Source organism: Amblyomma americanum, chromosome 7 (genome assembly GCF_052857255.1).
Source record: "Amblyomma americanum isolate KBUSLIRL-KWMA chromosome 7, ASM5285725v1, whole genome shotgun sequence".
In the NCBI taxonomy this organism is placed as follows: Eukaryota; Metazoa; Arthropoda; class Arachnida; order Ixodida; family Ixodidae; genus Amblyomma; species Amblyomma americanum.
Genome location: NC_135503.1, coordinates 93,937,771 through 93,951,976, shown reverse-complemented (window position 1 = coordinate 93,951,976; position 14,206 = coordinate 93,937,771). Strand labels below are relative to the sequence as shown.

Below are 14,206 nucleotides of genomic sequence, written 5' to 3'. Positions count from 1 at the left end.
AAGATCGACCAATGCTCCTGCAGCAGCAGTTCTTTCATGAAGCCCAGGCAGATCGGCCCAATATTGTAAACGCGTTGGTGATCCGTGGTCATACGGTGGCCCCTTCTTGCCAATGCGTGACCAATAATGGCGATACGTTTCGAGAACTTATGCATTAATGGCCCGGCTATTCTCTTTATTCGCCAACAATGGCATACCCTGGTGAACAACGATCAACGACGGCCAACCAGAAGCAACGGTCTGCCAACATCGCGTACAACTTGGCGCTGCATGGCGTATGTTGTCCGAACAGCTGCGATGGCTAGACAGAGTGGCATACATAACGGCATAAGTTGGTTGATGTTGTCATGCCTATTTTTATGGCCAGTGAACATCACACATATCTTGGTATGAGTTGTTCAATATTGCCCAGGAAGTTGGGATGGCTTCTCAACTATGTATACGTACCGCAGTGGCGGCCGAGTGGTCTTGGCATCCACCTTGCATGCGGGATGTGCGGGGTTCGATTCCCAGTGCCGCCGGGTGCTCACCGGTGATACAATGGGTACAAGATTTCCCGTGGTCTGGTGCTCGGCTAATTTAAGGTGAAATGCTTGGGAAATGGGTCTTTGGCCTCCCCTTAAGTAATCGAAAAATGCCTAGTGCCATGGCGCTCTACGGCCATAGATGCTCTTGTGCCATTTTGGATTAGAAAACGTTTATTATCGGCTTGAGTTATAAATCGGTTTATAGATCTTGTTAGGTGGCCGTCCGTGGAGACTGGCGGCGACCTCTTCGGCTCTCGTCACCACCTGTACTTGGGTTTCCAGGTCGGAGTTGAGCAACAAGGTCTCCCACGGGCCCGGGAGCACGAGCCTCTTGAGCGATATTGGCGGGGGATCTCTCGGACAGTCCCAGAAGATGTGGTCTACGGTGGCTTTGCCGCCGCATTTGCTGCACTCCGGCTTAAACCTATCCGGGTACACATTGCTTAGAACAGCTGGATTTGGGAGAGTTTTTGTTTGAAGTTCTCTCAACAGTACCTCCTGTTCTCTGTTTAGGCTTTTATGCGGAGCAGGGAAGGATAGCCTTTCTAGCCTGCAATGCTGAGTAATCTCATGGCAGGTATTAAGGCCGTCTCTCGTCATTTCGACGTCCGAGTTAGCGTCCACAGCTCGGCCGATAGATCCTCCAGCTTTATCGTGGGCCGGCTCGTTCCACGGGTTTGACGAGTGAGCCGGTACCTAAACCAATTCTACGTCTGTCCTGTCTTTCGGGTAATTCCTGAGAATTCCCAAGAAGATGGGAGATATTTTGCCCTTGGCGAAATTGCCAATGGCTGCTTTTGAATCGCTGACAATCACTTCTGCTCGCGGATTTGTAAACGCCAGCGCGATTGCCGCATCTTCGGCTTTTTCTGAAGAGTTGGTGCGTACTGTCGCGTTTGCTATGAGTTGGCCTTCCTCGGTCACCGCGGCTATCGTGAATGCTTTCTCGGGTGTTGGGTAAGCTGCCGCGTCTACGTAGACTACGTTCTGTCGGCCCTCAAGTTTCTTAGCTAGGGCTTTTGCTCTGGCCTTGCGTCTTCCTTCGTGATGGACGGGGTGCATATTTTTCGGTAATGGTTTTACCATGATTGTTCTTCGGAGGTTGGACGAGATTTTTCGAGTATCCGCGTTGAGCGGTTCCGCGTTTATTCTGAGCCTTTCTAGGATTGCTCTGCCCGCATTGGTTCTAGTGAGCCTGAGCTCTTGCATTCTACGATGGGCCTCAGTCAATTCGTCTAGCGTGTTGTGTAGGCCGAGTTGCAGTAACTTCTCAGTGGAAGTGTTGACTGGTAGACCTAGGGCTGCCTTGTAGGCCTGCCTGATGAGTCGTTCATAAAAATCCATAATCCAGAATCAATTATGTATACAAATTTGGGCTTCGCTTCCCAATATTGCCCTGCCGGTTGCGATGTGTAGCAAGTGCAGCACACATCGTGGGATTCGTTGGTCAATATTGTCCCACCAGTAACGATCGCTTATAAGAAATGTGTGTATACAGGCGTATGTTGTTCAACATTGTCCTGTCTGTTGCGACTGGCCGCCGAAAGTGCATACATCCCCGTATACCTTGGCTAATATTCTTCCACCATGCAATTGATGGCTCGTCGATTTCGATCATGGCACTACTTGGCCTCTACGTGTGATGTCGCCAGAGCCAAGTGTTGTAATACTCTACTTCATAATCCGTGCAAACTAGATTTTGCTCAGGCCGCAGTGCCCAAAAAGAAAGAAAAGAGCAGAAAATGCACCTTTGAGTTTGGTCGATATAGCGGTGAGAGCCATATGCGCAGTGCGAGCGCCGAGCGCGGCCGAGTGGTTTGGCAAGTGTGTGCTAACCGGTCGCGTTATGCGTATGTACTCGGGTCCTTGATTAGGAACTTCTTTAGAGCGTGCACTCTTCGTTCCTAAGACCCTCAGTTTTGCGTCACCGGTGTCGACGGCGGCCGAACCGCCATCCGCAGGACAGAATCTTCCATTCTGTTTCTGAGTTTAACTGAGCCAATTTTCCCCGGTATTCTACAAGTTCCGGGCCATTATCGGCGTGCTGCTTGGGAGAGGGTCCGCTGCGTCCTTCAATGCATCAGTCCAAGCAACGGTGCGCATGCAGCTTACGTACGGTTTCTGCGGCCTCCGCGTGATACCGCGAATTGTGGTGTTTGTGTAGCGGTGGTGGCGGTACGGTGCGGTAAGACATCGTACTTAAGGTTTACCGTGCGGTTTCATAACGCGAAAATAAGGAAGAAGAGACAACCGCTAAACCCTCACCAAAGGCTTTATTTTTGCTCCCATTATTTAAAAAAGTACAAACCAAGTGCCAGAGGGCACCACATGAAGAGTTATGAGTTTTTCAGTGTAAAAACAAACATTTCGATCCCCCTGCACTACCTACCCACTAGCCCGAACCATACTCTTCTGGGTTTAACATCTGAAGACTGCACAAGGGCTAGAATCTCTGCTGCAGTGGAGGGCTCAGGATTAATTTCGACCACGAGTTGCCCGCTGTAAGCCAACAACCCTGACAGCACCGCTATATCTAAACAAAAATCTTCGAATCTATTAGGGCACATAAAACTGCATGTGGAAAAAAACTGAGAATGTGCGTGACAATAGCGTCCGACTGTACGCTCTTGCGTCCGTCTCTCGCATAGCCCAGAGTTTGGCGTCGACTTGGCACCTAATAGCGTACTCAGCTTCTGAAGCATGCCCTCGCACACTAGCCGCATGGGCAATGCGAAACTACGGGCTCTCGCGGGCTTTACACTTGCGCTTTCGATCTCAAGCTTGACGGGGCCAGATCGCCCGAACAAAAGATCTGGCTCATAAACTGGGACTTATTCTGCCGCAGACGGGACCGGGAGCAAGGCGACAGTCAACCCGCCGCTTCCACATCAGCCGACGTCAAAAGGAAGGCCGACAGTAGTACGGCTAACTGCCTATGACACAAATAAGTAAGTTCTCCTGTTTTGCACAAGTTAAGGAACCGTCCTTGGTCAAAATTTATCCGGAGCCAAGCATAACTCTAGTGTGGTGGGCTCTGTCTGTCAGAATGGTTCTATAAGCTACAAGGAGACGTCCGGCACCGTTTTAGCAACGGCAAAAGCACCACACATAGGCAAGCACCTGCTCCACCTCTGGGAGGAGCGACGAAGCCTGGCAAAACACCTTACAAGCCAGAAACCCTCCTGCAAGCTGAAACATCGCCACACGTACCACACGCCAATTATATTCTGGTAGCTTCTTTTGGAATCACGATGATTATAGTGAATTTTTTATAGCGCAAGGCAATCCGCCGCCAATGTGGGCCATGGCACAAGGTATTTTCGTTTGCTCAAGGTGGGGTAAACACCCACTTCCCAAGCATGTCACCCTGATGAAGCCGAGCACCAGGTCAGGGGAAGCTTGTACCCATTGTATCGCTGGTGGGCACCCGGCGGCACTGGGGATCGAGCGCCGCACCTCCAGTGTGCGAGGCGGATGCTCAACCACTAGGCCACCACCACGGTCCTTTTCGGGTCACAAATAAACTTCAACTTCAACCCATTCAGCCGTAATGAAATGCAACGCTTAAACGCTCTCTTCGAAAAGCTGACCAAAACGGCGACATGAGTTAGCGCACATGTCTAAATGCTGCGCCCACTCCAGCTAGCCATTCACAATTCAGTCGAATAACTAAACAAAGCATAGCGCGCCGGCCAGCTTGTCTGCCTGCGAAAAACGCACAGAGGCGGAGCCCTCCTCAACCGCCTTGTCTGTCCTGCATTCCACTACCCTCCGCCACCCGACCGAGTGCCTGTGACAGCCACGGTCCATGCGAAGATACAGGTGGCAACAATTCCAGGCAACATGCACCCCGATCATCAGGGAGGCAGAAGATGGGCCAGAGTGCAAGCGCTGACGCGCTCCCTCGGAAGCGACCCGCCCAAGCTTTACAAGTGTACTGATGCTTGCCAGATACTCCGAAAAACCGGCCATGTGCACGATGGTGACGAACACGGTTGGTCACACACAAGCAGCCGCATCCATCGCTTGACGTCGAGCCGGTCGGCGGAAGAGGAAGCCATCGCCCTTTCCATACTAAAAGCCGCATCATGCCCACAAGATGATGCGAGCACAATACACGTCGTCGCCGAGTCAATGACCTCCTGCCGGGCTTAAGCGTCCTGACTGCCCAATCCCCATGCACATCATACACTGCAGAATCTCTGTGATCCCAGTTAACTCCCCATGGTACGCATTGCCTGGGCTCCAGGCCACCCGTATTTTCCTTACACCGAGCGTACACAAGCGCTCGTCTGAGAACTTACAGGCCAGCCATCAGGCGACGGGCGGTGACACCTCCACGACGCACTACCGGCAAAGCCACTAACATTCTCAAATACTGGAGATTCCAAAGAAGAACGCGTCCACCGCCCCACCCACTCCTATGAAAGGCTGTTCAAAGCAGTTTGTGCCTCGCCCTATACGGTGCAGAATGAAATTCTAGCTATAAATATTCGAAACGCCACCCACAAGACTCTTCCACCTTTAGTAGGAGTACCGATTTTCACACATCGCCGTGGAATGCAGTCAGCCGGAATATTAACTGCTTAAATGAGACCATAAATCAACCAATGACTCTAAGGCAATGTGTATGGAATGATGGAGACAAAAGAACTATCGAACCACTTTTTTTCCGGTCACCTGTATCATATCCTTGACAGAGAACGCCTTAACCTACACAGATTTAAATCCAATAACCTCGAGAGAGACCAAAGTGTTTATTCCTCTCATCCCTAACGTATTCCGCAACAGAAAACGCTGTTCTTGCAAACAAAACATTCTTTCATATCGAGCTTTTCCGCCTCCAGAGCAGATCGTCCAGGGGCATGGACACGATCTGACAAGCCATATGTCCTGCCGGTACTTTTTATGCAGTTGTTTACTAGACAGCTGAGGCCTCGCAGCAGGAAAGACGGCTGACGAACAGAATACCGATTCTGCTGCCGACACAGTTTATAAAAATACAATGTTGAAAAGGATTATAACCGTTAACAAGATATCCAAAAGTGTTAAACTAGATGAACAAAGAACTCCGCCAAGGAAGGTTCAAGAACAAGGAATGTCTTGGTTTCTAGTCACAAGTTAAAGCTGAGCTGTATTCTGGGGTGGAACTGAAACCTTTGCGCCCAGGCAAAATCTGTCACTGTTTCTTTTAGTGGTGACTACGGCAATACGACCAAGTTCATATGCCTACTAAGCACAATTCATCGTTTCATCGTTCACCCGAAAATGAAGATAGTCTCTATTTTATCTGTTGCGCTTAATTATAGTGCGACGTTTAAATTATCAATCAAATTATCGGCATATCCAGCAATAGTGGCCGAAGTGGTTATGTCAAGAAGGCACTGTGCTACAGAAGTGAAACCTCCAACTTTGTACTATTTGGAGCCGATCCCTTGATGTTTCATCAAGTATTTCTGTTTCAGAACAAAATCCATCCTAGTGAATGGAAGGATACGAAGTGTTATGCTTGTCTAAATTCAGCAGTTTGCGTGGGTGAGAATGAGTTAGTTTAGTAGCCAGCACTCAAAAGCACATGTTGGTACGCGCATTTAGCGTCATGTACCGGCGTACGGCAAAGTCTACGGGCAGTGACTTGGGATTGAGTTTCAAGCTGAATAGGGGCGGCAGCCACTCATGACATTATCGCTGCATGACGGGTTGTCGCTTATGGCGGCAAAGTACAGCGCGAAGGATGGATGGAGATAATGCGAGAAGTAATTTGTCACGAATTCTTTTGTTTCTAGCCAGCAAGCCGGTTTTCTTGCACGTCCAGAGATTGCTAGGCGAGCAACAGCAACAGCGGCCCCAAAATTTGTGTCGCTAAATCAAGCTCATATGTTTCCTTCGTTGCGAATTAGTATTCGTACTGATTTTAAATCAAATATTAAAAATAAATATAAAATGACAGACAGCTTCAGAGAGTTAACAGGTGGCCGGCGGACACAAAAAGGCGAATGTTTAGAGGTAGGAAAGAGAGAAAAGACAGGAGGAAGGGCAAGACGAGGTACCGGGTAGTCGATTTACACCTATGTACAATGACCACATGCGCTCGATGCTCGTATATAAAGCAAAATACAAAAATTTCTCGCGTACGTGAGTTCCCTCACAGTTGCGCGCCATTTGCGAGGGATTTTTATCTGGAAGTGCGGTGAATGGACACAGTCAGTTAAAAGAAGGCGTCAGCTGTAGCCGTATTTCTGCCTATAGAAGGTAGCTGTTCTTCTATGCATCCTCCAAAAGCGTCTCTTCTCGATTTGGGGGTACACGAGAGTCGCACAAATAACGAGTGTTCACCACGGTAACCGAGAGCAATGCGGAAGGGAAGGGTAGACCATACTGTGTCCGGTGTCCGCACGCGTCGTCGGCGCATCTGTTCGAGGCCGCATCCAGCGCCGTCGAAGCTCACGTCTTGCGCTGCGTAGATGACCGAGTGGAAGGGCGCCAACAGGTAGCTGGCGGCGCGCTCCACGTAAAAGTCTCGATCGCCGTCAGGGGACAGCGAAATGCGGCCGGTGAACACGCCGTCCAGCACGGCACCCACCACGCGGCTGCCCGGAGATCCTGCATGGACGACGGTGGCCTTCACACTGCCGGCCCAAATAGGCAAAGTGTGTATAAAAGTAAGCTATTATACAAGTACATTGGTATACTACTAAAAGCACTGCCTCCAGAATATTACCATCTGTCATACTCTCTGAATAAAAGGAAATTCTGGAACATATGCTTGGATCAGGCTGCCACGAGATGTTTATATTTCCTTGCGCTGTGCACCACCCAACTTCTTTCCGTGAATTGGTAAAGTAGCCTCAAGTATTAGAGCAACTGCTGCGGTCGCGCACTGCCCTCTTCATGGAAGACCAGCTCACATGACCTGCTGTTTGCTTACAACATATTTATCTGCAAAACAAATGTGGAAAAAAATCTTTCCGCCTGTCATAGTCCCTCATAGTATTTCCTATGCTTATGCTGCCCAAAACATGCATAATATACACAGCCAGTGGTTTGCCATATGTTTGAAGCGAGAATAAAGGCTACTGAAGATACGTTATGCGAAATGCATTCATACAGTTTTGCAACTTATTTTCTACTTTACCTAATTTACCGCCTTTAACTTTGACCAATGCTCCAAGATTCGAGCAAAGTCGAACTGCGCGCACTGCTACAACGAAGCAACTGCGGCAGTTAGTTCTACAGTACCTAACATAGCACGTGCTTGGCGTGCCTGATAAGAGCGGTAGAAACATGTCTATATCGGCGGATTAGGTCGAATCAATTTTCTTCTCTCGTAATTAGCTACAATTATTCCAGCCCTGCCCCCCACGGAACGACGTTTTCGCTTCAAAAATATTAAGCCCATGAACATGTGCTGCTCTCAGGCGCTCTCCTCCGGCAATGTTGTCTTTCATTTAGTACCCGTAGTTGTTCTAACATAACATCAGTTGTACTTTTTGCGCATGAACTGACCAGCAGTTGGCAATTTTCTCTGTCATTTATGCGCAGCAGTTTCATTTCGCTAGTGCTCTGTAATATACATTGTTTCCTTTCTGTTTCGTGACGTCTCATAGGCTATGTTGCTTTTGTATCATCGGTATCTGAGGTGTTATCATTGCTAGTCATTTCTCATTTCCCATTTTCACGCTTAGAGGAGAGCAATGCACAGTTTGCAAGAAATTTCCTTGCCTAATTGGATGAAGACTTACAAAATTTCCACTCATGATTGGACTCCGGGTCTAGTAAGGGCTGCTTAGAAATGGTTGCTGCATCCCTGCTGCAATGCGCACTATCTAAATCTCGATGCCTGTAGAACACACCTGCCACGTGGCCCGAGTAGATGTGGTCGAGGGTGGCCTGGACGCGCCCTCGGCTCGTCACCATGGAGAAATCCTCGGAGAAAGCGGATCGGTCCTGCACCAACTGCAGCCGGAATTCCCTGGGCGCCGCAATGAGGAAGTTGCCATAAAAGTTAAAAAAAAAGAATGAGGCACAAAATCACGAATTCTAGGCGAGCTCTGCTGCATGGTGTAAAAAAAAGTCGTCAGCAACGTTTCTTGAGAAAGAATAACGCACGCGGACTGGACGAAAGCAGTACTCAACAAGAGCTATTTCAGAAATGATTTGGAAAGAACGCAAACATGCTAGGCATAATGTGCATAAGTGAACTGGCGCGAAAAAACAAAGGCAATACAGCAGCCCACTACCGACTGAGTTTACTGTGTGGGAAAACGGCACTTCTTAACATGTTAGAAGACGAGATTAGGTTTCAGAAGAGGTCGATGTCCACATTTTGTTCTATGGTTTGGTTTGGCTTTGCTTGGTTTTAGTTTAAGGAGTTTAATGTCCCAAAACGGCTAACACTATGAGGGCTGCAGATAATTTAGACGACAAGAAGTTCTTCAACATGCCCGGACAGCGCACAGTACACAGACCTCTAGCATTTCGCCACCGTCGAAATGCGACCGCCGCGGAATGGAACCCGGGTCTTTCGGGTTAGCAGCCTAACCACCGCGGCGACATAGTTTAATCTCTGCTTGCGTGGTTTCTTTGGCAGGTGTATCTTATCCTCCAGTCGCCCCTCACTCCATTTGCTTGTGTGGTTAAAGAGTGTCGTTCTCCGAAACCGTTTTGTATGAGTTGTCATTATCTTGTGCCAGTTAACTTTTATGCATATCATGTCTCGATACAGCCAACTCGCTCAAACAAAAGTCTTGCTTGAACAAACATTCCGCTCTTAATTACCGAAAAAGCGCAGAGAAATCATAAAATCAAGACAATAGAAGCGACGAGTCGTACTGTATTTTTTCGTATATTACCCATACACAAAACTGAAAAACGCGATCAGAATGTGGAGGTGCATGTATCATGCGGATTTCGGTAGGGGGGGGGGGGGGGGGAAGCGGAGGGGGAGAGCGGCTTTATGGAAATGTGCAGCGTTGAATACAGGGTCCCCAATTACTGTCATCGGCACATGTGGAGCCAACATGCAATGTCTAGCAATTTCGGACAAAAATTTCGAAATAAAAAATTGTGAGATACTTTTATGGTCATTTATAAGGTAAGGATCCACTCTTCTGATATGTAGAAAAATCTTTCTTTTAATGTGTTTCTGTCGGTCGCATAGAAGAGTTAAGACTAGCATCTAAGACCAATGGGTGATCTGCAGACAGGTTGTTTGTTATATTGAAGTCTTTCATTACATGAAAAAAAACAGGTTAATAAATGGTTACCCCTAAAAAAAATGCTTTTACCCAGAGTTACTTGGTATCAGATCATGGTTGACAGACATCCCGTTCTCACAGTGACAGGATGGTGTGCATAGCAGTGTGTTGACAATGGATGATCAATGCCTTGTAGGCAATCGCAGGAGATACGGTGCTTTTGGAGAAAAAGCTTCAGCAAGTGCCGAAGAGCAACAGCTTGGTTGAATCAAAAGATCACATCGCTGGCAGCGGTGACGAAGTCTCGGAAGACAACAGTGAGAACCATCAATTCTTGACTCGAGCACTGCATCTTTCATCTGGATATAAGTACTTTTGGTAACACGACTATCACCGTTTGCGCAGGGGCAAAACTGCGCAGCAGTCTTTCATTACCGGATTCCTTTTTCTATCGAGGGAGTCAAAATTAGAATTCCGGGTTATGTGGAGCGGTGGGTAAAACACGGCAAAATGTGGTGCTCATGTCTGCACGGAACACTCGTGAATATAATTCTTGTCCTTGCATTGTAAGGAGGCTTCGAAATTTTACCATCGCGGCAGTAATTTTTAGTCCCCGTGATCTGCTGACGCGATATATGGCTAAGGCGTGCTGCAAGTTCTGAACTTTGCTTTATTGCCTTTTGCGCAATCATGCACAGACTTCCTTACATTACGATATGTGTAAGGACATGTCCAGGTGTTTCACATAGGCATGAATAGGTCTTGTCATTTTTTTGTTTTCCCCAGCTAAGTTTAATCTGCTTTTTTAGACTATGCCTGTATTCCTGTTATTGAATTCATTTTTCATTTGGTGCTGGTGTTTAGTTTCTTCGACTCCGCCTGTGACCGCTATTGTTCTTCCATGCAAGCCAACTTAGATCACCAAGTTCGCCATTTTCACTAGATTTTTCGTCTGTGTTGGTTGTCGACTTCACAACAAACCTCATATTGTTACGGTACACAGTCGCGAAGCGCAGAAGACGTTGCTCTGTCGCTGAGTAGTTGCATGACGACAACGAGGACGCTGCAGCTAGTGCTTGAGTGACCTGGTTTTCGGTGAGTCTTCTGTGTGCGGCCTTTCGTTCCTGGTGCTGAACTAACCCCGTAATATTTGATGGAGGTGCGGGGTTCTGTGCAACCTTCTCGATGTCTGCGTGGAAGGTGCACCAGTCACCGCTCTGATTGATTGTGGCGCTCAAAATTCTGTCTTGAGCTCCTTCTTCGCCATCGTCTGAAGAAGGTCGTGACACCCGCCGCTTCCTCAGCTGTTCGTGTCCCTGACTGCAGTGCTGCTGCCGTCGTTTGAATGTGTACTGCGCGTGTTTGCATCGCCGGCCGTACTATTGCCGTCCTGTTCACTGTGCTCGACCACTGCCCCCACGATGTGATCCTGGGCATCGGCTTTTTAACAACCTACGCGGCGCTAATTGATTGCTCCACTGGCCTTCTTCGTTTGGACCTCCCGCTCTGCTCTGAATGCGCCGATTCCAAGCCGCCCCGCTTACGTGCCGCTGAATTTACTCGCCTGCCGCGCGATGCTGCAGTCTATGTACCGATATCCCAGGTTCCCCCCGTTCCTGATGGTGCCTACGTCACCTACCCAATCAAGGACGTTATTCTTTAGCGAAACGCCATCCTTCCCCACAGCGGCCTCACCGTCACCGGTAACCGCACCTGCTTTCTGGTTCTAAACTACATCCTCTCTACTCAAGTTTTACCCTGTGGAATCGCACTCGCTGAACTATTTTGTTTGGCCGAATGCATTTTTTCTGCTCTCACAGTTGAGCCTCATTCTGGTCTCCATGAACCCAGCTCGTCCGCTTCACGTCCAGACCTCATTTCTGCAGTGATCACGGCTGATTTCGCACCTGACCACGCCAGCGCGCTCTCCATCCTGTTAGTTTCCTACAGTGACGTCTTTGATTATTGAAATCGACCTAGCGGCTAAACTACTGTCCTGACCGATCGCATAAATGTAAGCGATGCCAGCCCCATACACTGAAGGCCCCATCGCGTCTCCCTTCCTGAGAGCCATTTTATCCAGACGGAGGTGGACAAGATGCTGGCGAATAACATTATCCAGCCTTCGAGCAACCCGTGGGTGTCCCCTGTGGTGTTGGTCAAAAAGAGAGATGGCGGTTGGCGCTTCTGAGTCGACTATCGCCATCTTAATGAAGTAACAGTGAAAGACGTCTATCCGCTTCAGAGAATTAATGACGTTCTCGACTGCCTACACGATGCCACATATTTTTTTTAATTTTATTGATGTCTGTTCAGGCTACTGGCAAATTGCTGTTGACGAACGGGATCGTGAGAAGACTGGCTTTTTTAACCCCCGATAGCCTGTGCCAATCCAAAGTCATGCCATTCGGCCTCTGCAACTCTCCTGCCACCTTCGAGAGTATGATGGACTCGTTCCTGGTTCAAATGGACGGCGTACTTGTGCTTCGTAGATGTCGTTGTCGTTTTCTTCCCAACTTTCGAAAGCCACCTACACTGTCTCTCTACTACCCTTGCCGTTTTCCGCCACGCCGGTCTCCAAGTTCAAGAAGAGCAGCTTCGATCAGCGCCAAATTAAGGTCTTCGGCCACTTGGTCGATGCTTCTGGTGTCAAGCCTGACCCTGACAAAGTTCGTGCCGTTCTCGAGTTCCCCACTCCCCGTTTCTCAAGCGATGTGTACAGTTTCCTCGGGCTCTGCTCGTATTTCCGCCGGTTTATCCCGAACTTCGCCGACACGGCCTGTCCCCTTACCTCCCTCCTGAAGGAGATGTGCCTTTCACCTAGGGCCTTGACCAGCCTCGCGCCTTCACCGCACTTGTTGCTGCCCTCACTGCTCCACCTTTCCTGGCCCATTTCAACCCCTCTGCGCCTACGATACTTCGCACTAACGCCAGTGGTCATGGTATTGGCGACAACCTTGCGCAGCGCCAGCACGACCACTATCGTGTAATTGCCTAAGCCAGCCGCCTGCTATCTCCCTTTGAACGTAATATTCCATTACTGACCGGGAGTGCTTTGCACTTTTTGGGGCGTTAACAAAATTTCTGCCTTCATTTGTGTGGGGGCATTTCTGCGTAGTTAGTGACCACTGTCTCGTGTTATTCTTTGTCTGTGTGCTGTCTTTTGTCCGCTTCATCTACTCAAGTTACGGACCACCATGCCCTGTCTTGGATCTCCTCGCCTAAAGACCACACAGGCCGACTGGGTCGATGGGACGTGCGCTTGCAGGAATACACATTTGTTTTTTTTTCTACAAGTCCCGCCAGTATCACCAAGACGCTAATTTTTTGTCCTGCCATGCTACCGACCCTCCTGATTCCCACAACCATAATAACCACGATTGGGTTTGGTCCGTCTCGGACTTTTTACACATTGGCGACGAGCAGCGCAGTGATCCATCTCGGCGCCCCATAATCAACCGCTTCCGATCCTGCTCTGAGCCTGTTCGTGCTGCATCACGATACTCTGTAGCGTCGCAATATGCACGCTAATGGCGCCAACCTCTTGCTCGGTGTCCCGACGCATCTACGCTCCACAGTTCTTGCCCAGCTTCATGACCCTCTTATTGCAGGGAACCTCGGCGTGTCCCGCACGTACGACAGCGGTCGCCGGCGGTTCTTCTGGCCTGGTCTTTACCGCTCTGTCCGCGGTTACGTTGCTGCCTGCGATCCATGTCAACGCCGGAAAACGCCCCTGCTCCGGCCTAGTGGCCAGCTTCAGCCCATCGACATTCCGACTAACCCATTTTTCTGTGTTGGTCTCGGACTGCTCGGCCCTTTTCCCACATCAACCTCCGGGAACAAGTCGATTGCCGTTGCGAACGATTACACTACCCGGTACGCTATAACGCGCTCTATCCCGACCAGCTGTGCCTCCGATGTCGCCGACTTTATCCTCGGTTACGTCGTCCTGCTTCATGGCGCTCCTCGTCATCTGCTTACAAATTTAGGCCACTGATTTCTTTCTAAAGTGGTCCACAACCTTCTCCACTCCTGCTCCAACCATCACAAGTTCAGGACGGCCTACCTTCCCCCCAGAAAATGACCTTACTGAGCGCCTTAACCACACCCTGACGGACAAGCTGTCCATGTATGTCTCCGACCGCCATCGTGACTGGGACGTCAGTTTACACTTCGTAACGCTCCCCTACAATTCCTCACGCCATGATACCACCAGGTACTCTCCCTTCTACCTGCTCTTTGGCCATGACCCGTTGATACCCTTTGACCGCTTACTGCCTTCTGACCCTTCTACAAGCAGTTACACTATTGACGCTACTTCCCGCGCTCACTGCGCCCGTCAAATCGCTAGGAATCGCCTCCACGCTTCTCAGACCGCTCAGAAAGGTCGTTACGACCTTTATCATCGTCACGTCCACTACCCTCCCGGCTCCCTTGTGCTCCTCTGGCTTCCTGCACGCTGTGTGGGAAGTGTGAGAAGCC

General features: G+C 49.4%; 1 protein-coding gene across 1 annotated transcript; it reads right to left on the bottom strand.

Annotated features, from left to right (window-relative positions):
• Window positions 1-4,841: 4,841 nt before the first annotated feature.
• On the bottom strand, window positions 4,842-13,971 carry LOC144097940 (disintegrin and metalloproteinase domain-containing protein 10-like). Its single transcript, XM_077630535.1, has 4 exons — window positions 13,925-13,971; window positions 8,381-8,499; window positions 6,907-7,130; window positions 4,842-4,874 (listed from the first exon to the last, which is right to left on the bottom strand). Exons 1-4 carry the CDS (start codon window positions 13,969-13,971, stop codon window positions 4,842-4,844), a joined length of 423 nt encoding a protein of 140 aa, XP_077486661.1.
• Window positions 13,972-14,206: the final 235 nt, after the last annotated feature.

Coding starts and splice junctions, on each gene's coding strand:
- LOC144097940 (XM_077630535.1), bottom strand. CDS start 13,971: ATGGCCAAAGAGCAGGTAGAAGGGAGAGTACCTGGTGGTATCATGGC. Junction 8,500..13,924: donor GTACCTGGTGGTATCATGGC/GTGAGGAATTGT, acceptor TGCGGCGCCCAG/GGAATTCCGGCTGCAGTTGG. Junction 7,131..8,380: donor CTACTCGGGCCACGTGGCAG/GTGTGTTCTACA, acceptor TCGTCCATGCAG/GATCTCCGGGCAGCCGCGTG.